The sequence below is a fragment of the Acomys minous genome, assembly GCF_964271855.1.
Source record: "Acomys minous genome assembly, chromosome: 1".
NCBI lineage: Eukaryota > Metazoa > Chordata > Mammalia > Rodentia > Muridae > Acomys > Acomys minous.
The window spans coordinates 20,120,878-20,142,997 of NC_140483.1; the positions used below are offsets into that span (position 1 = coordinate 20,120,878).

General features: G+C 40.9%; 1 protein-coding gene across 1 annotated transcript; it reads right to left on the reverse strand.

The window, feature by feature from the left end:
* Window positions 1–7,876: 7,876 nt before the first annotated feature.
* LOC311597601 (olfactory receptor 6N1-like) lies at window positions 7,877–8,855 on the reverse strand (the record flags this gene model as incomplete). The annotated part of the gene is made up of 1 exon (XM_084781854.1): window positions 7,877–8,855. The coding sequence occupies exon 1, from the start codon at window positions 8,852–8,854 to the stop codon at window positions 7,877–7,879; it is 978 nt and encodes a 325-aa protein (XP_084637980.1). The 5' UTR covers window position 8,855.
* Window positions 8,856–22,120: the final 13,265 nt, after the last annotated feature.

Here is a 22,120-nt window from a genome sequence, read left to right on the forward strand (position 1 = left end):
GATTCCTGGGAATGAGAGATAAAGGCAGTAAATAAGCAGCTTTTGTTTTTTACCTCTTGAGATTTTTTTTCCAGAGCCCAAAGAAAATAAGACACAAGCCAAGAAATGGTTTATGATCTATCCAATCCATCCCCTCCAGGCTATGAAAGAGGAATTGAGTACTATAATTCAGAAGTGATGCGCTCAATATCTGTTGCTGACAGTGGCAACACAGAGCTCTGATTCCTTAATTCACAGACCAACATGTGTGCACTAGGGCAGTAGAGTCTCAGGCCTAGTATCTTCTCCTTTCAACAACAACAACAACAACTACAACCACTACTACTAGTAGTACTACTACAACAATGACAAACACACACACACACACACACACACACACACACACACACACACACACACAGAGAGAGAGAGAGAGAGGCAGTGACAGAAAGACAGAGACAGAGACAGAGAGGAAAATTTTCTTCCTCATCCTCCTACCATTCTTAGGAAAAGGTTCCTATGATATTTTGAAATAATGACTCTTATTATATACTGGATTCAACAACCAGGATATGATATGAAGATGAGACTTACTTTCTTAAACAGCTAAGTCTTGTTGGGGGAGTTTCCTGGAACTTAACCAGGTTCTCATCAAAGGCTGAAAGAGGAAAAGATGAAAAGGTGACCAAGAAACAAAACAAGTCTATCTTGGGAGCACGTCTCAAAGCTAAGAATGCCTGGACAAGATAAATAATCCAGGAGCTGAAACGATGTTTTTTTCTGAAAGTATCCTAATGGGGGACTGACTTGAGGATACTGCAGGAGATAGGCAGAAGGGAGAAGAATGAAGCAAAGCCCCCATGAGATGCGTCAAGAGGTGCCATGCAGTACAAGTCATGCTTTTTTTCAGGAATTGAATTTCTAATTTTTTTTCACTACCAACTCAAGGTGACTTGTGGTCTGAACCACTGCTTCCTCTTTGGTTTCAGTTCTTTAAATGAAAAAGTTTAAGCTAGAGGTTCATGAAGTTATTAGTCTAATCATTGACTGGTGTGTGTTGGGTTACTAATGGAACGTCTGCGTTAATATCTGCCGAGTGTCGCACCAATACTCCAATGGAAATCATTTGGGAAAGGTCACAGCTGTCCTTTACTTCTCTTCTTCAGCTACCCTTACCTTGCCTGTGCCACTTCTGACCATTACCTCACTTTTTGGTTATAGTAGAACTTGTCTGATCCTTCTGGATTTCACTGCTACCCCAAGACAGTTCCATATTTGTAGTGTATGCTCCTGGAAATGCAGTTCCCACCAAACCCCTTAATAAGTGTTCCCTGGAGTTGCTATGACTACCCTCCCTGCACAGATCCCTCTGGGGCAAGAGGTATGGCTCAGAGAAGTCATTCACAAGCAACCTGCCTCTGCATTTTTCACTTTGGAGCTCTGAAATCAAATCCGAGGGATACTGTCTATATTGCAATGACCATGTAACATGTCTTTAAAGAAACAATCCAACTCTCATATCTTCATTCACACATGGAGAATAAAAGCTTGGGAAGTGTGGAATTGTCCCTTTAAAATTCCATTTGCCAGGAGATTTTTCATCACTATTTGCATTTATTTATTTACTTGTTGTTGTTCTTTTAATTGTTTGTTGTTTTTGTTTTGTTTGGTTTGGTTTTGTTGTTTTTGGTTTTGCAGGATAGGGTTTCTCTTGTAATCCTGCCTGTCCTGGACTCGCTTTGTAGACCAAACTGACCTCGAACTCACAGAGATCCACCAGCCTCTACCTCCCGCCCCATCCAAGTGCTGGGATTAAGGCGCCTGCCACCTTGCCTGGTTAAGGGGCGGGGGAAGGGGGGCATTTATTTTAGGCTGAACCTTCATTCCTTGTACCCTTTACCATACTTCAGTGGCCACAATAAGTTCATTGTTCCAATAACTGTTTACCAGCTATTTAAAATACTATTCTGGTTGTATTTTACTGTTAAAAGTATTGATTTATGTATATTGTTAATTATTTGTTTATATGGGCACACATGCAGTTGTCGCCAAAGGCCAGAGGAGGGCATCAGATCCTCTTGAACTGGTATTATTTGCAGCTGTAAGCAGCCAGAGATGGGTTTTGGGAGTTAAACTCAGCTCCTCTGTAAGGGCAGCTGAGTAATCTCTCCAGCCCTCCTAAAATACTATTCTAAGTGCAGAACTGTAAATCACCATCAATAGTATTACTACCAGTACTCAATCCACTCCGCCACCATGTTAACTCTGGATTTCCTTTGTTTTTCATTTATTTGTTTATTTATTTATTTATTTAACCACCCTACAGCCTGATCCCAGACACCCCCCCTCTTGTCAGTCCCACCCTCATGCTCTGCTTTTCCCATTCTCCCTTCTCCTTCTCAGCGAAAGGGAGGCCCCAAGGGGTACCAAACCCACCCTAGAGCCTCAAGTTGCAGCCGGACTAAGCACATCCTCTTCCACTGAGGCCAGACAGGGCATCCCACCTAGGGGGAAGGTACCCAAAGGCACGTAACAGAGCCACAGACAGCCTCTACTCCCATTGTTAGAGGACCCACATAATGACCATGGTGCACATCCACTACTTATGTGCAGGGAGTCTCGGTCCAGCCCATTCATGGTCTTTGGTTGTTTCTTCATTCTCTGTGAGCTCCAGGGACCCAGGTTAGTTGACTCTGAGTCTTTTTGTGGTGTCCTTGACCAATCTGGTTCCCATCTTCCTTCCACTCTTCCACAAAACTTCCAGAGCTCAGCCTATCATTTGGCTGTGGGTCTCTGTATCTGTTTCCATCAGCTGCTGGATGAAGCCTCTCAGAAGACAGTTGTACTAGGCTCCTGTCTGCAAGCATAGTAGAATATCATTAATAGTGACAGTGGTTAGCTCTCTCTTATGGGGTGGGTCTCAAGTTGGGCCGATCATTGGTTGGCCATCCTTGGCTATCTTAATGAGACAAATTTACGTTTTCACAAGATATCTGTACTCTCATTTCTTCAAAACATCTTATGTCAGCATCTGAACTTTGATCTCAGCTGAGTACTGCCTCTGAGTGTGAATTTGCATAGATCTGGTGTCCAGATAAATTATAGGATAACTGCATTTACCCACTGAGTGTGAAACGTTTGACTTATTCATTGATCTAAAGGTATTATTTTTGATTAGTGTCAAAACAAAAGACATGGGAAAACTTACTAGTTGCTAAATTAACCTTAAGAGAAAGGAATAAGGCATTATCTTAAGAAACAGATCACATTAAGTGGATAGAATATCATGAATCTCTGAGGTTGGAAAAGCTTCCTGTGGAATGCTTAGCACTGGGGACAAAATATAACACATACATTGTTTCTGGATGCTAATAGAGCTCCAGGATGGCCAGGTGATATAGCCTGCTTCCTCTGAAATACCTGCCTATTCACTGGAATAGATACTTCCTGCAGGCCTCCAATACAATACTGTACCTTTACAGTCCCCAACAAGAGGACTACATACCATCAAGTTGTAATCTGGAGCAAAGGATGGCCTTTTAAATTGCCTATCTAATGTTCTAAATCAAGACAGCACATAATATCATTAGTAAATTCTGAAAAAATTACATGCCTATGAGAAATTAGAAGTGAAAATAAGTGAATACTTTGTAAGATTATGGACAGTAGAGAAGAGTGAGAAGAAAGGGTGTGAGAGCCAGAGATGGGGGATAAGCATATACAAACTGTTTTCTGGACATAATAGGGGGGCTATACAGATGAACTCACATCAGTTATGACAACATGCATGAGGCTAGCATAGTATCAAGCCAGACCAAATCCCAGCATGGAGAGGGGAGATGAACGATGAACGTGAAGTCTGACCCCAAGCTGAGGAGTTATTGGTAACCGATAGCAGGGAGTGGGAGAAGAATCTGTTTTCTTTAAGGGTGCAAGCTCTCATAGGTCCGCCAAGCTGCACTAGAAGGCCACATACCTAAGGGTATATGGGCAACACAAATAGAACATTTGAGTTGAGAGTGAGACGGGGGGGGGGGGGGGGGGATAAAAAGAAAACAAAGTTAGGTGGGATAGGGAAGCGGGGTAGATCTGGGAGGACATGGGGTAGGGGGTGAAATATATCAAAATAAGTAGTAGGAAACTTTCAATCAGCTAAGAAAGCTGAGGAAAACATAATGAGTTTATGAGTGATTGTAGGCTTCTATTCATCTAAACACTTTATCATGTTACATTTATCAATAACATGTTATTTTAAGATCATTCCCTACAAGTTCCAAAATGGTATCCAGTACAGCTAAAACGTACTTGATAAGTATGGAAATGATGTCTTGTGGTCATAGGTCATTCTACAGCATGACTGAGCAGGATTGTATTCAGTGTCCATAGTGCTTACGAATTACACCTTTCCTTGCTCCCTAGGGCAACCCTAGGGTTAAGACAAAGTACAAATATCCTGCTTGGTGGGATGCTGAGCTTACCCCTATTGGAGTGTGAGGGATGTGTTTACTTTTCATCCTGACCTCTTCTTACTGTCTGCTCCAGTCGAGTCATTGCTCAGATCCCATCATGGGGAAAGTAGCCAAGAGGTAGCATGGGTATGTAGCTTCATACGTCACATTAGACACTTACAAAATGTGATTCTATTTGTAGGAAGAATACAACCACTTTCTGCCAGAGAGACTCCAACACGGCCTGAGAGACTCCAATTGCCCTGAGGTACTATCTGCCCATGCAAAGGGCATGCAGAGGGATGAAGATCCAGTAACTTTATACTGTTTGTCTACTTTGAAAAGCATCCTGTAAGAGCAACATCAACTGTATGTTATAAAGGGAAAAATCCAAGGAGGTCAGGAGATAAAACAATTGTACAATGGGAGACAGAAGAAGTTCGGAGTTATGAACGGATTTGTGAAAGCCACTTCCCCCCTATGGAGTTTACAGTATAGAGTCCCCCCCTATGGACAAATATAATGTCTGCCACACTTATGTAATTCTTAAAGATCTGTTTATTGATTCACCGATTCATTTGTTCTTCAAATACAAATGAATAAAAATCAGGGATGCGGTATTCATTGTCTCCTCAGCTGTGATATGACTAATCCTAGCTCCACAGAAGATACAGAAGCACACCTGCCCTACCATAGAACACAGAACCCATGGAAATGGAGGCCCGGAGAATTGACATCTGAAGTGATGTAAGCCACTGCCAGGAAAAACTATTCCCAGCAGTTCTTTGGTGCTGACGATGCAGGAAACCATGTCTGTGAAATCACAATCAGTCCCTATGTGAAGTTAGATTCATGAAGAGAGAAAGGATGAAAGGCCCCCACCCCCAAATAACCTGCAGAATGGAATATGGTACAAAGCACTGAAAGAAAGATCAAAGGGTTAATAGTCATGCATGAATTCCCAGTTATATAAGGAGGACTTTGGGCACTTAGCTGAAAAGGAGATGTGTCGGTGTAATGACTCAAACATCTTGTGTAACAACGCCTCAGATCTTTGATATGTGCAAGGCTAGGCATTCTCAAATAAAGAAATCCCTAGTGCAGAAATGCACATGGGAAATGCTGGGCGATAATCAACATTTATGTAGTTAGTAAGGTCCTATTGCTGTACCAACTTTATAGATTAGGAAAAATGAGGCATGGAGATTTTAAATGCATTGCCTCGTGTCAGAAAGCAAGTAAATAATAGAACTAAGGTTTGAACCCAAGCAGGAAATCTTTAACCTCTTTTCTAATTATCACTGTGAGGTGCTGGAGTTATTTTGTTTCCTGAACATCATTATTCACTGAAATTTTAGATTGCTTTTTTACGTATACTTTAAGACAAAGTGAAGTCAGAAAGCAGATTTTCTCTCAGTAAGTAGGAAAGAGCAAACACACAAACAAGCAAACAGAACATGGAATTTGCCCAATACATTTTCTTTGCTTTGGGATGTTCTGCTGGACCTGGAGCAGACCTCAGAATGTGCCTTTGAAAGTGTTGCAATCCTAGAATCAAAACTTCCTCAGAGGAAAGGAATGTAAGCACCATCCCCACCAGGCACTCAGCTTTCACACACACAGGTGAGGGGGAGGTGGCCCTGTCAAGGTCAGCTAGACATCTGGATGACATCTGGGTCTAATCAGGTTCTTGACGGCAATTCCAGGAATGGATATGAAGGTTTTAAAGTGTATTTCAGGTGAGACATGTTTGTAAAGCTGTTGTCCTAGCTCCCTGTAGGCTGAAGCTACTGTTGTGAGTTTAAGGCCTGCCTGGTATATGTAGTATACATTGAGTCAAGCTGGAATACAGGCTCAACTCAACTCATGTATCATAACCACATCATTTCCCTCCCTCCCTCCCTTCCTCTCCCTCTCCCCCTCCCCCTCCCCCTCCCCCTTCCTCTCTCTCTCCCTCCCTCCCTCCCTCCCTCCCTCCCTCCCTCTCTCTCTCTCTCTCTCTCTCTCTCTCTCTCTCTCTCTCTCTCTCTCTCTCTCTCACACACACACACACACACACACACACACACACCTGTGTGTACAGGACGACAATGATCACAGATTCTGATGTGGGAGCATTAAGAAAGATATTTGCTTTTATTTTTATAGTGAGGCATATATAAGAATGAGAAAAGTGAAAGACATTCTCCAAGTACCCAGTCTCTGCCAAGGTTTTAGATTTGTCCTTCGAATTACCTGACCATCCCTAAGTGGTTATCTTGTGGATGAGAATTCACAAATCTCCAGAGTGTAGAGCTAAAGAGAACAGCCTTGTCACACGCTGATCAGAGGATGAGGCCCGACACTGTGGATTTGTGTGGCCTTTCCCTCTCTCTTGGGTACTTACACACCTTTCCAGGGAAGCCTGTGATTTCGTTTTCCTGTTCCTCCTGTGAAGTATGGCTTCAAATTTATTCTTTCAAAAAATCCATGATACATGAGATATGACAGATATTGATTTACATTCAGAATTTTAGACGCACCAAGATAGGAAAGATGTTTTCTTCAAGGCTGCCAAATACAAATAGCCAAAACACTATGAAGGTAACATTTATATAATTCCTGACTGTGTCATGGTTCTTCTTGCTGTAGTTAGTTTATTGTATATACATGTAATAATATAAATGAATATTTAAAAAATAAAAATTTAATAAAAATATCTATGATACTAAAAGAGAGCTCAGACAGCATACTCAGCTCTACGACTTTTGTCCCCAAAGAGACTATGTGAGCAGTTGGACTTCAGCCATTCTCCCTGAGAGTTATGCCACCTTGAGCCAGTTTTGGCAAAATATTTGAAGATTACCAGGCTCTACCAGCTGGGAGCTGTCTGCTCTGCCTGAAACTCCACACCTACTGTCACTGGATCGTTCCTCATCTTTGTTTTCTACCTTTTAAACTCTCTGCATTGAAACAGAGGTTGGCTGATAGCTTTGGGTGGTCCTTTTATTTCACCATAGCAATGCCTGTTTGCTTCATGCCCTACACTAGAGATTTGTGAATCTGTGCCATTAGACATTCATATAGGGATGGTCTGGTAATTCGAATGATAGAACTAAAACTTTGATAGAGACTAGGTAAACGTCTTATACTTTTCTCATCCTTGTATATGTCCCACTCCCCCCCCCCCCGCAAAGAAAATCAAAGTCATAATTTCAATTAAAATATTTTCTCTATGCTGGTTTTTAAACTGCTGAAGTATTTCTTCATCAGTATATTGGATAGGATTCAGAAAAAAACTCCTTTCCCTCTATCTGCTCCTCCTCTGATTAGTCTAGGAGTCTACACAGCACAGCAAGCACTAAACTGAGTGGTGACCTTACTGGCATTTATTCTGATTCTGCAAAATGATTAACAAGCCAGTTGTTTCTTGCACATACCCAGAATGTAGGTAATGCCAAAAGAGATAATTAAGTGTCCCTCAACAAAGTCCTGATCTTGTCACTGACCCTTTTCACAGCCTCCTTCACCTCTTTGTTGCGAAGAGAATAGATGACGGGGTTGAGGAATGGAGTCAGGAGAGCATACACTAAAGCAATAAGCTTGTCAGTGCCCTCAGGTCTGCTCTGGGGTGAGCCAACATATACAGTAAAAGCGGAAGCATAGAACAGTGCCACTACTGTCATGTGGGAGGAACAGGTGGAGAAGGCTTTCGCACGACTGGCAGCTGAAGGCAGTTTCAGGACCGCTGTCAGAATACCCCCATAGAGTCCCAGGATGAGGACAAAATTGCATCCAGTGGCCACACCAATCACTGCCCCATGAATCTGAGCATGCCAGCTTGTGTCCACACATGCCAACCGCATTAGTGGTGCCAGGTCACAAAAGTAATGGGCCACCTCTTTCAAGCAATAGGGTAAACTGGCAGTGAGACTGGCAGGCACCACGGCAGCTGAGAATCCAGCCACCCAAGTGGCACCTGCTAGCCATATCTGTACTTGTCTGCTCATGAGTGCATGGTAATGCAATGGGCGGCAGATAGCAAGGTAGCGGTCCAGAGCCATGACACCTAAGAGGTAGCACTCAGTCATGCCCAAAGAGTGGAAGACATACAGCTGGACAAAGCATGCAGCCGATGGGATGGGTGAACGGCCGTGGAGCAGAGTATATAGCAAGGTGGGCACCGTGGTGCTGACGTACCAGAGTTCCAGGAAGGAGAGGACACTGATAAAGAAATACATGGGTGTGGACAGCCCTGAATCTGCCTGAACCAAGACAATGATGAACAAGTTCCCTGCAAGTGTGAGGAGATAGATGCATAGGCTCCCCAGGAAGGCCAGTGGTCGGAGGGTGCCAGTGGCAGTGAAACCAGCAAGGGTGAAAGTCTGGGTCCAGGTGTAGTTAACATGATCCATGATTCCCAGGGAGGCAGAGGAGTTAAGATGCATGGTGAACTACTTCAGGGTCCTCCATCTCTTTGTGAAATATCCCTGGAGCCAAGAACAGCAACTGTGAGCACATGGCTGAGCTTGACCATTGTCTAATTAAACCTCTTATTTTGTGATAGTGGAACTTCAACCTCCCCCCTTCCCATCAAGGTGAAATGATTGGTTGTATGACAGAACATGAGTAGGTGTCTGGGCTGGGACAAGAAATAAAGACTTCTAAACCCGGTTTCCCTTCGTGTATGTTTTGGTGCTGAGTACTTGGGAGTCCAGCAACTCAGTTATCCCCTATCCCACTATAAATAAATGAAGAGGGGAAGCTTATTTTTCAACTGTAATCTCTCCCAGGACCTCTTACTTTATTGAGAACTCTACATATATAATTTACAATAATAAAATAACCAGACATATGGCCTGTTGTAAAGGAAGGATTGCTGTCTGAAGGCAGTTACAGTGACATCATTCAGGAAGTTGTCTTACCTTTCATCGACTCTTCTGGTAGGGAAGGATGAGGCGATTTCGGCATGAAAATGGTAGGTGCAGATACTCAATGAATAATTCCTAAACTCTATCAGGCCCACGTAATCTAATTATTATTCACTCAACACTCATCCTGTACCTTCAAAAAGTTGATCTTCATAAAAGACAGGTAACATGAATTTCCAATGAACAAAAGATGAGTCAGAATCAGCAGGCAGGAAAGGGATTTTGCAGCTGCCAGGAGCTGGCTTCATGCCCTTGCTCAGACACACCCAGCTTGTACACTCTGGACTGGGGGATTTTTTTGCTTAATCCACTTCCTCTTGCCTAAAATGAAGAAGAAGAAAAAGATTAGGCAAGAGGCTTCTGAAACCCTTAGAAGTTCAGATCTCCCTATGTTATTGGGAATTGATTGAGTTTTGGGAGGCATCAATGGTGCTTGAGTTTTCCTCCCACACTCTGAGAGCACCCACTGGGAAAGGTCAAAGTCAAAGCTTCTGTCTAATTCTCTTCTGATGATCTCCTATTCTCTCTAGTGCCCTGACCGTTTGATAGCTTAGAGCCTCTAGTCCTCTTTAGAGTAATTTCTCTCTACCTATTTATGTGCAATGATTCTAGAAATTCTGCTTTCCCAGAGGCTTCTTGTTGGGTGTTCCCTGGAGCTGTGAGTGAAATAAGCTTCAGTCAGAATCCCTCTGGAGCAAGAAGTTGCACAGCGACCAGATCCATTCCTCAGACAAATTCTCTTCATCTTGCAAGCAGGGCTGATTCCTACGTCATGACATTAACTTCAGTAAGAGACGATTAGTCAATACTGTGGAAAGGAATTTCAAAGGGAGACTAACAATTGCTAAAAATAATTTTACCTGAAATTAATTATTATCTAGATATTCTTTTTATCAGCATATTTGTTCACAGTATTATTTCCTAGAGAAAAAAGGTGAACCAAAGTTCAAAGAGATATAATATGTATAATAATAATAATATGTTGTGACAAGTACCATGTGAGTCTGTACTCATTCATCAAATATATGTGAACTGCTTTCTGTTTCCATACTTTGTACTAGGGAAAACATGGTATGGAGAACAGCATTTCTTTCCTCAACAAGTTTAATTTGAAATATGAGACATAAACTTTAGAGACTTAAAACAACAACAACAACAAAAAACAAGGATGTGTAAGCACATGAAAAGATATCAACCCAACCCAAAATAAGATGTGCTCAATTTGAAATGGCATTGTGATTTTTGTGATTTTTTTTTCATTTTTTTTACTTTGACAAATACCTAGAAGCTGACAAACATATGTGATTGAGAAGGTGGCAATTGAACAGGAATATAAAATAGCATATTTTGAATGGAAGCTATCAATACTTATGCAAACTACATACTCATTTTCACAAAGACCAGGTTCTCTTCTTTTTAGTTCATCTTGCATATGTATGCATATGTGAAAATGTACACACACATATAAATGTGCTTCTTTTTAGCCTTATTTATAATTGTGAAAGACCAGAAGTAACTCAAGAGTTACCCATTAGAGAACTGGTTAAACAAAAACAACCAGAAGATACCACAGAGCTTCTTATCAAAATGAGAATGCACTTCTTGAATCAATATGGAAACATCTTCCAGAATACATAGAAATACATTAGTTTGCTTTCACTTAGAAAAACATTGGAGAGTTGTAAAAAACACAAGTAAAATTTCTTTCCATGAATATGGTGTGCACCAAAGCACAGAAAGGAGAAAACTAGGTTTGAAAGTTGGAGAAACACTAGTATTATCTCCTATGGATTACTGTGATTATTAAAAAACAATATATGTATGTTATCTATTGGAACATTTTCTTTCACTATAACAATTCATGTAGTGTGATGACATTGTGTCCTGCTCTAGTAATTGTTAATAAGTACTTATTTCCTTGTGTTGTTGGGTGACGGCTGAACACTCCATACTAAGACTTTATCCTCTTTGGCCTCTCACCAAGTAGACACCATAGAGATGAATTCATTTGATCCAAGAGATGGGCAGCACTTCTTTTAGGTACCAGTAAGAAGTGTGGTGCTTGGGTAGTGTTTTGTTATTCTCACAACTACTTCTCAATAAAGACAGGTTGAGCCAATTGCAATTAGGAACACAAAAAGTAAGGCGAAAACCAAGTTATGGTACCCATGTCACATAGGTAAGAAGAATGACAAGGATGCGCCAGGGTTTCACTGAAAACCTTCATGTAAAGGCAATGACTGACTTGAATTAGTACCACTTTGACTGACCTGCTCATCATGAATGTGAGATATGTGTAAACTAGGCAGGTATCTGCATTCTGGAATTTATATGTAAAATACTGTAAGTAGTGTCTTTCTAGTATAGATACGTACTTTCCCATGTGATTTCCACGTATAAAATCCTTTGACACACGAATTCTCTCAACTTAGCTTCTGTTCTCATTTCCCAAGTGGGAAAAACAGAAAGCAGGAGGGGTAAGTGAAAATTTCAAGGACATTAAGAGGAAATCTATTACAGATAGTGATCAAACCATAGAAAATGATGTCTAAGAACTATCTGTCCTGTGTCTGGAGGAAGAGAGATCTGTCACCAGTTCAGAACTTTCTTAAGTGCCCTGACCAGGGTCAGCTATTTTGTATAGTTCATTTCTTTTTATCTTTACGGAAGTTGGAGTTCATTATTATGTTTTAAGGATAAGGAAATGTATATCATAAGAGGCTCATTAAAGGGAAGAAAAACCTGTAGGCATATTTCCCTCCCTTTGGCACAGTCAGAAACTACCCATCAGGGCCTACATCAGATGTTTTGTTTTTAAAGCAGATTTGGGCTGGGAAGAGAACTCAGAGGTAGAGTTCTCTAAATGCACCCAGCGCACTTAAGGTCCTAAGTTCAAAATAGTGTTGCCATCACAGACCCAAAGCTTAAACTCAAAATGATTTAAAAAGTCATCCATGCCCAACACTATTTTGGAGAGAGAGAGAGAGAGAGAGAGAGAGAGAGAGAGAGAGAGAGAGAGAGAAGAGAGAGAGAGAGAGAGAGAGAGAGGAGATGAGAATGTCACAATAGAACTTGCCAAAATGCATCTAAAGATGAATGTGTGTCTCTGTGTGAAGTTCAGAATTACTTCTTCTATATTTGCTTTAAATAATTGTCATGGTCTTTTCTTAGAAAGAATGAGTAAAGGAATGTCAAACTGGATAGTGGGCTAGCGAGGAGGGACTGATTCTAAGCCTGAACGCCTGAATCCTCTCTCCAAGACTCACCTGGTAGAAAGAGAGAAACAACTCCTGTATGTTGTTCTTTGATTTCCACATGTACTCAGATGCACATGTGCAAGTAGCATGCACTTCCAAGTGTGCACAAATTCACACACACACATACACACATGCACACAAACACACACATACACAAATAAGTAAATAAATAAAATGAAATAAAAAATTTAAAGTGGCCATCTACTTGTATAATACAGAAATTAAAATGATTATTGACATACATAAAATTAATTTTAGAAAGAGTATTCAAGACTCACAGAGTGGTCTGTCTCTGCCAAGTTCTACCTAAGGAGCTGTGTATCTTTTAGAAGCTTCTACCCTCCCCATGTTCTAAGTCCACTCATCAGAAAGGTGAGACAGCCAAAGCAAGTCATCTCAGGGAAGAGCGTGGTGAGGACCCCAGGTGGCATGAGGAAGGAACAAGTTTTTAAGCTCAACTTCTACTTTCTATTCTCATGCGGTTTTACTTCATATTCATAATTTTTATATGTTTCTACATATGTTATCTGTTCATCCCTCTATTTGAAAAGTTTAATAAGTTAGTATTTTCTGGGGAGTTTTACTTCAGTTTGATTTAAGACAGATGGGCCCGCATCTTACTAGACCTGTGCAGCAATGGCTGAACCAACAGGACACATGCCTCTCTGGACACATTCTGAAAAGAAACCCAATCCCCTGTCACAGTAGAAATAGTCAGCAAAACTTAAGACTTCAGGATGTGGATTCAAGCCTGGGCAACGCTGTTGACTGAAACTTCGTATAAGTGGTAATGGGCAGAGGATGGAGCAACTGATGAGTCCTGACATCATCTGAATCCAATATCCTTAAGTACCACACTTAACTCTTATGTCTACTCTTCTCTCTGGAACGTTCCTGATTACTGAGCTCATGCCCTGTCTTCCCTTCTCTGTGCTCTTTGTCCAGGATGTTCTTTTCTCGCACTTGTAACCAGGCCTTTCCCACAAGCAGCACCATTTTCCTTTTAATCTTATAATTGTGGGGTCTTTCTACAGCTCTGTGCCCTGGTGGACCCAGGCCCTTCTCTGAAATCAGTACAAATGATATGGCTTCTATCCCACAGTAATGGAGATAGCTCTCCAACTGCAGAGTTGATGGTTATAAATACATAAATCCGGTTAAACTCCTGATGGCTGGCCTAAATGGACTTAAAAATGGACAGTTATAAGTATCACTTCATCAAATCTTAATTGAAAGCCCTGCTGGTACAGTCCAGAACAGGAAGTCACTGGAACCTCTGACGTCTGTTTGAAAAATGATGTTCACGTCATGCCCTGTCTTGCTTCAGTGAAGTGCCACTAAAAAAAAGTGTTTTGTGAGCAACAAAGCAACGTGCAGGGACTATAGAAATGTTAGACATGGAGAGGCCAGAATGCAGTCGCCTCTCTGCTCAAACACTCAATAGCATGTAATGAGCCTGGAAGTGTTTGAGCTGATCGTTTAAAGCCACTGTTCAATCAGCTGCCTCGACCACCCCCATCTTTAGCTAGACCAACCATTTGTTTCTGTATCCTGTTTTCAAGACAGTGAACTTTGACCCCACTGCTGACTACTGATGTAACACTTCCTGTTGGAGCATGTGTCTCACAGGGAAGTAGGAGAGGCCGACCTTAAGCAGCTTCAGAAGTCCTTCCACAAAACTTTTCTTCAGAGCAACTCAGGGGAACGGAGTGAAACTCTAACAAGTTTCCTAATGAGAAAACAAACGAGTTGTTTAATTGAGCTGGGGAAGCCAGGGGCTGGAGCGAGGGAGTGGTTCCCAGGAGGAAGCCCGCATCCAATTATGACACAGAGCCTCAACTTCAGTAATTATTAGCATTTTCTCTTCAGAGACCACCAGTGTGGGAGTTGCGTAGTAGGAAGCTTTGGGGAGGCCCTGGGGTTTCTTTTTGCTTCCTTCAATTAGTCCTAATTAAGATCATGGGAACACAGGCCAAGATGTCAAAGAAGGTGCTTTAGGTTAAGTCTTTGTAGGAAGAGTCCCTTCCCCAGGCCCTGTCAGAGATGTTCCATTGTTCCATTAATTATACATCTGTTTCTTGAATCCATGGTCAGTAATAAGGTGGCTTAAACTGACTGCCAGTCCAGAGTTTAAATCCAGACTTTGCCACTAGCTAACTCTAGCATAAAATGAGCCACAGTCCTTCCCTGGTCTCAACCTTTTAATACATGAAAGTGATTGAACTCCATGACTCTTCTGATGTTTTGAACTCTAATTCTAGGCTATGATAAGCGATATGGAGTATAAAATAAATATGACAAAAATAATTCCATCCCAGTATCAGGGCATCAGCAACAAAAGTGTCAAGGCCAGGAGGTTGATTCTTGATTACACACACACACACACACACACACACACACACACACACACACACACGTGGGGTGTACCATGTGAACGCAAACAAATTAAGCTATTTTTGATGTTCTTTACTGGTCTTTTAGAACATGTTATAAGCTGTCACTTTTTTGAAAAGAATGCTCACCTTTTTCCCCCAAAATGGGTTTCAATGATTGCTGATCTTTACGATCCTACTTGTCTGCACACATATGTGCTTATTATGATTCTTGGGTGCTCCTATCCAGTAAAATGCACAAGTGAGTAATATCAGAACATTCAGTCAAAATCCCCAGGCTTTAATTCTAATCCCACATTTCAATTTAGAAGCATTTCTCACAACTTATAAACAGCTCATTTTGGCCTCATTTGCAAACTGAAAGTAGCATGCCAGAGTAAGACCATTGGGATGGCTTGGTAAAATAACTTACGTGAACATACCTAAGCTGCTGCAGGATAAAACCTAACTTTGTTGACTTCTCTTTTCTCAGCAGCGTAAACAAGTCTAATTCTGAACACCAAAGAAGGTTTCTAAATCTTAAAGGAATTGGGCTAAAGGTAAGTTCAGCAAAGACTAAAACCCTGGAGGTTTTCAGTTCTGGGCATTCACAGTTGCCTTTAGAACTCATCAAAGTACAACAGAGGGCAGGCCTCTGAGATGTCAAGGATACTTGTGACTCATGACTGGATTCAGATTCATCTTGTCAGGGATTCATCTCTTTTCAGGTATATAAATTGCAGTTTGGCCAGGGCCTGCAGACTAGGATGAGCTTCCCTTCCTGAAAGAAGCCCAGCTGTGATGCTTGAGTAAATGCAATACTGTCTTGATGAGTTCTAGGGAGGATCACAACATAGAAAATGACTGCTTAAAGCTTCGGATGGAAAATGAGTTCAGCTACTACTAAGGCCCCGTCCTCTTCTCTGTGGCGTTTCTCACACTACTAAAATACAGAACACACAGGAAATCACACAAGGTCTTGGTGCCTCAAAAAAGCCCTTTTACAGGTTTTACTGCAACCAAAAAAAAAAAAAAGTTAACTTTAAATTACACAATGCTATTTTTGTGTGTATTTATTTTTATTGTTTGTAGGAATTTGGGGTTCATAGAAAATGGTGTCAGGGCTAGGGAGCTGACTCAGGTGAATAAAAAACATTTACTCACAGACCCGATTGCCTGAGTTAAATATGCTGATTCAATAAAAGTAGTTGTCCTCTGTCCTGCACATGAATACTGGGGCATGCATGCAACACACACACATACAGATGATAGATAGATAGATAGATAGATAGATAGATAGATAGATGATTTTAAATGAATGAATGGTATCCAATTAATACTTTCCAGGTGTCCTTTGCCTCAACACATGTACCACCTCTTTCGCTATTAGAATTTCCCACCACAGTGAGACATTCCCCTTTACTCAATGAACAGGTCATTAATATTTATATATCTTTATTAGCCAAACCCATTATTTTCACTAGAGGTGTTCTTCTTGTTGTACATTTTGTGGTTTGGGACAAACATGCAATGCACACATCTACCACTGTAGTTTCATATGGAACACATTGCCCGAAGAAAACGTCCTGTTCTTTTCCTGTTCTTCTATTTCCACCAAGTCCATGTGATGCTTGATAATTTTTTTTTGTCTTTTGTCTACATGTTTACCTTTCTATAATGATCATTAGTTGAAACTTAACCTGAAGAGAGCTTCTTTCCTCATGGCCCAACAAAAGGCTTGTGTCTACCAGCAAACACAACCCTTCATTTGCATGGGGAAACTGCTGTCACTAGGGAAAGTGCATTTCCTCTCTTCCTTTAAGGTACTGGGCCTGGACTGATTCAAAGGCAGCCCTACAGCTGCTTGGAGATGTGTCCTGACTGATGTGCACTCTCTTCTGTCTGTGTAAGTAGGCAACCCGCTCACTTGGGGAGCTTGTGGGAAACCCTTTCCTGGTTTAATCCACACTATCACAGCATTACTAAAGGCTTCTTTCACACAGCTTTTTCTGGCCTTTCATGTTTTACTAGTAGAGTAAGCCCAGCTGGTAACACCAAGAAAGGTAAGGGGACAGTGATCAAAAGAGAGTGGTGGAGGTGGTGGCGGTAGTGACAGTGGTGGATGAAATCCAGCTGTGATGAAAGAGCAGGCGAGGAAGTCCAGAGAGCATGTGGGCCTGAAATAAAGGGTCAGAGATGAAGAAGGAGATGCTCCTGACTCTTGACAATCAGCTGCATTCCATACTGCTGTTCGTCCTTAAGGGCCAAGAGTTATAGCACCTTAGCCAAAGGGCTGTGACCCCAGCTACTCCCAGGGTCACAATGGCACTGTCTTTTTGCTTCTGTCTTTCTCCTGATGCTTCCAGAAGCTGTTAAGGAAAAACTTCCAAGTACATGGCTGGCAGTTGGTGGTTAAAGGCCAGTAGCAGAAGCCTCCAGTCTAAAACCCCAGGACCACAAGTCTCTGGCTTCTGAATAGCTGGAGTTTGTAAGACCCTGGTAAATCTAGACTATGTCCTCGGCCTTGACTGCTCTCCTACAATGAAAACTCCATTTCAGCTGTCCATGACTCCGATCTAAGTTGAGGCTAGAGCAGAAGAACCTTGGTCAGCTAGCTTTTTTTTTTTTTTGAAGATTTACTTATTACATATACAGTGTTCTGCTTGCATGTGCACCTGCACACCAGAAGGGAGCATCAGATCTCATCACAGATTGTTGTGAGCCACCATGTGGTTGCTGGGAATTGAACTCAGGACCTCTGGGAGAGCAGACAGTGCTCTTAACCGCTGAGTCATCTCTCCAGCCCGGTCAGCTAGTTTTAACACCTTGATATTGGTGCACCATGTACGCAAGTCTTGCTTCCTAGTGGCCAGTGTCCATCTGTTTGCTGCAAAAGTCACGTAAGATTGGGACTTTCTTGATCTAGTGAGACTCATAATAAAAGAATGTGAGCTTGACTAAGATGTGGTTGTTGTTTTTTTGCCACAGTAACCACAGAGCTTATGGGAAGTACGGAGTTAGGTTTCGCTAGGCTGGGAAACTGAAAGCTATGAACAAGACTGGGAAGAGACCTGGCTGCCTCCGCACTCCTCTCTCTAGGGAGACAGTGCTGCTCAAGAGAAGAAACAACCCCCAAAGTGTCTTTCCTTACTTCCTTCTGGTCAGTTTCTGATTTATTCCTTTATCTGCCCACTCAAAACAAAGAAGCTACTTCTTGTGTTGCTAAAGGCCTCAGGATCTGTATCGTCACTGCAGGAATTCCCAGGGAGGTTAGTCCTATCTGCTCCCTAAGTATATGACCTCTGTGTTGGAGGGTGGGGGGGACCAGGGCTGGTGCTAGCTGTAGTCACAGCAGTGAACCTGCTGTAGCTGGTTTCTCTAAGAAAATGAGAGGTGAAAAAAAATAAAGAGTTACATGTTTATTCCTCTGCTACAGAAGACTGAACCCAAACAAACATGTTCTGACTATGGCAGGTGAAATAAAGTTTCTAAATATAACTTTTCGTGAGGCAGTGTTTAAAACTGGTGAGCCAGGATCTTCCCTAGATGACACATGGGAAGCAAGGCGTTTGTGGTGAATGACTGGGTAAAAGACAAGGCAGAGTTACCAAAAAAAAAAAAAAAAAAAAAAAAAAAAAAAAAAAAATGTGACTGGTGTTAAATGAAAACCAAAATTCAACATGAACGTAGTATCATTTTGTGAATACACAAAACTAAGATTTATACAAAACATGAGAGCTCTCACTAGCCTGTAGGAGAAAATGCCCCAGTTTTGTGAATACAGTTATTTAAATACAGAATGTGTTCGCATTTTTATATGTTTAGGTCTTCTGTATCAGATGTTAGAGACCATGTTTGTCATACTCTGCATTCCATGTTGGAAGTGAACTCTAAGAGGGCAAATTCATAGGAAAGAGATTAGTCACATCCGCACTTATCCTTTGGGATACATTACCTCATTATAGAATCTGTACTGAAGCGTTTCTTAATGTTTAGGACTATGTAGGGACTTTAATGTTGGCTTCAGAATTTCCAAAATATTACATGAAACTTATGACTCAGTTTTTTAAAGTTTTTAATGGTGTTTTGTCTAACTTTTCACTAATTGAGATATGCATAAATTTCAAACTATAGTCGTGACCGATCGATTCCTTAGTTGCTTAAATTTATAATATTATTACTTGTTAGTAGTATTGTTGTTTGAAAAATAATCTCACCATCCAAGCCAGGTTCATCTGGAATTTGGCACATAGCTAAGGCCAGCCTCAAATTGAAAGCCCTTTTGCCTCTGCCTTTTGATGCATGAACCACAGACATCACCACCATGCCTGTTTTCAATGTAGATAGCTAACTGTCGTTTACTACATGTAACTATTTAATGTCATGGGAATAATACAGTTATAAAACTAAATTCTGTTATAAATTGGCAATTATATAATTAATATGTTTTCACTTTTTTTGAGTTGAAATCTTCTGATATTAACGACAAGCCTTTGGGTTTTTATGATAATCTCTTGAAAGGTCTGGAACTGCACTAATAGGGAATTTTGGTTTCTTTAAATTCCTCTTTTAGCATCGAACTTTTCCAACATTTTAAAACCATCAAGTGGTATTTTGTCAGCAATATGAAAGGATTTTTTTCTAATGTACTTAAAATTTTTATTCTCATAATTATGTTCTTGCTTTGTTTTGGTCTATTATTTTTGTCTTTTGACAAGGTCTCTCCATGTGACATTGGATTGGTTGGCTTAGAACTCACTATGTAGACCAGGATGGCCTCAACTTTTGAGATTTCTTCCAATCCCAGACTTCTAAGTCCTGGATATTTTTTTATTTTTTAAAATGATTTATTAATTTTTCTAACTTGTGCACCTTTATACAGCACATTATAAAATCAATACACACACACAGTGTGTGTGTGTGTGTGTGTGTGTGTGTGTGTGTGTGTGTGTGTATTATTCTAGTCCTGGTAACAAGCATCTCTATGCCTTCAACCATCAATAATTGTATGTGTAGGCAATTTCATATTTTATTTTCTAATGCACTAATGCACTTAAATTTTTAGTATCATAATTATGTTCTTGCTTTGTTTTGGTCTATTTGGTCTATTGTTTTTGTTGAGCTAATAATACACTGCTCCATACACTAGTTGCCCTATTGTGCTAAATAAGAACCAGGGTGAGACTTACACTCTATGTTTTGATGCCCCTTAATGAGCTCTTCCCTGCCTCTGATGACCACTATTCCATTTTGTTCTTCTGCAGAATTTATATCTGGAAATAACTGAAATTGCGGTGTTTGTCTTTCTGTCTCTGCCATGTTTCACTGAACATATTTATCTCTAGTTTCATTCATGTTGCTTCAAATGACAGGAGTTCCTTATTTTTAATGCTGAATGAATACTTGGTTTGTTTGGGGGAGTGTGAGTGCAGGTATGTACATATCACAGCACACATGTGGCAATCACAGGACTTTGGGGAGGGTTTCTTGACTTCTGCTTTGAGGCAGAGTCTCTTTTACTGTTTCTGCTCATGTGCTTTGTAGTCCAGGATAGGTGACCCACAGACTTCCAGGCAATTCTCCTATCTCCACCATCTTTCTTACTGTAGGAAGGCTGGGATTACCGGTGTACACTATTGCACCTAGCTTTCTAAAAGTTCCAGGGACCTAAATGCAGGCCATACACTTGCACAGAGTGGGCCTTTACCAACTTATCCATCTCCCTGGCTTTTTAATGTCTACTTACCATGTGTTTTTATGTTTGTTTTCACTGTTGAGACAAAGTCTCATAACTAAGCATGGTCTTGCACTCCTGATCCCCCTGTCTCCACTTCTCCTATACTGGAGTTATAGGCATGTGCCATGGTACCTGGCTACTCACTTTCTTTGTTCCCAGATCCAATGAAAGACATTTACCGTTGTTCTTTATTTATTTCAGTTGTTTCAAATAGTAATGCAATAAATATAAAAGTGCAATTGACTTTAATATAAAGCTGTTTCGTCTCCTGTGGTTATATAGCCAGTTACAGGAAGAAATGGAAGATAATGGTTGTGCTTTCCTAATATAAAGTATTTCTATACCATTTTCTGTAATGGCTATACTAAAATATATTTCTTCAAACACTGTGTTACAGTTCCTGTTCCTCTGAATCCTTATCAGAACTTATTTCTCATTTGTGCAATGATAAATATTATAACTGGGGTGAAATTAGGCATCACTATGACTTTTCCTTAACTTCCTCTGATGATTAGTCAAACCACTTTTTAAAGAGGTGTATATGTAGTTGGGTTTTTTCTTTATTCCTAAGAATTTCATACAGGTGTGCAGTGACATTTCATCAAAATTACTTCCTAGTTACTTGAACTCCGGTGTACCTTCCCCCGACACATGCCCCTCCCAACCTCATATCTCCTTTTGTTTATGTGTCTGTAAGATGAGCCACCAAGTCAGATTACTGCTGACCATGTGTGACTGGGAGTGCTGTCATCCACCAGAGGGTGGGATTCCTACGCATCTTTCAGAAGGGATGATTTTCCTTCTTTCAGCATCTACCATTACTAATAGTTCCTCAGTAAGTGGTAGAGCCAAAATATTTCTACCTTAGTGTGTGTTACAATTATGATTGATCTGATTTTAGCATGGCAGGGTAAATGAAAAGTTATATGGAAATGTGCTGCTTCACAACTCAACTAAGAAAATATGAGAGCTATAGCAGGATACATGCGAAACAAAGTAAGGCTTACATGAGAGTGGAGAGGAGCAGGCGATAGGTAGGCTAACCAAAACTAAGGGCTATGAGAAAGCACATGGGAACCCACTCATTAGTAAGATGATCTCAAAATACAATGTAAAAAAATACTTTGAACAGAATTACCCTGTGTGGTTGGACAACGTCACTCCCAGAAGACATGAGTTATTAAATGAACATCACAGTACGAAGTGGGGATTTCCTCCCTACAAGATATTGACCAAGGAGGACCAGGCTGTTGTCATTGTCCTTGGCTCCCCACCATGACTGCACACACAGCCCTATTGCTAAGGACAGCTCACATTTTATTATTTAGTTCTTTAGCCCAGTTTCATATGGCATTGCTTATGCAGTTTTGAGTAGTTACATTCTTTCCTCTCTTTCTTTCATTTTGTGTTTCATGTA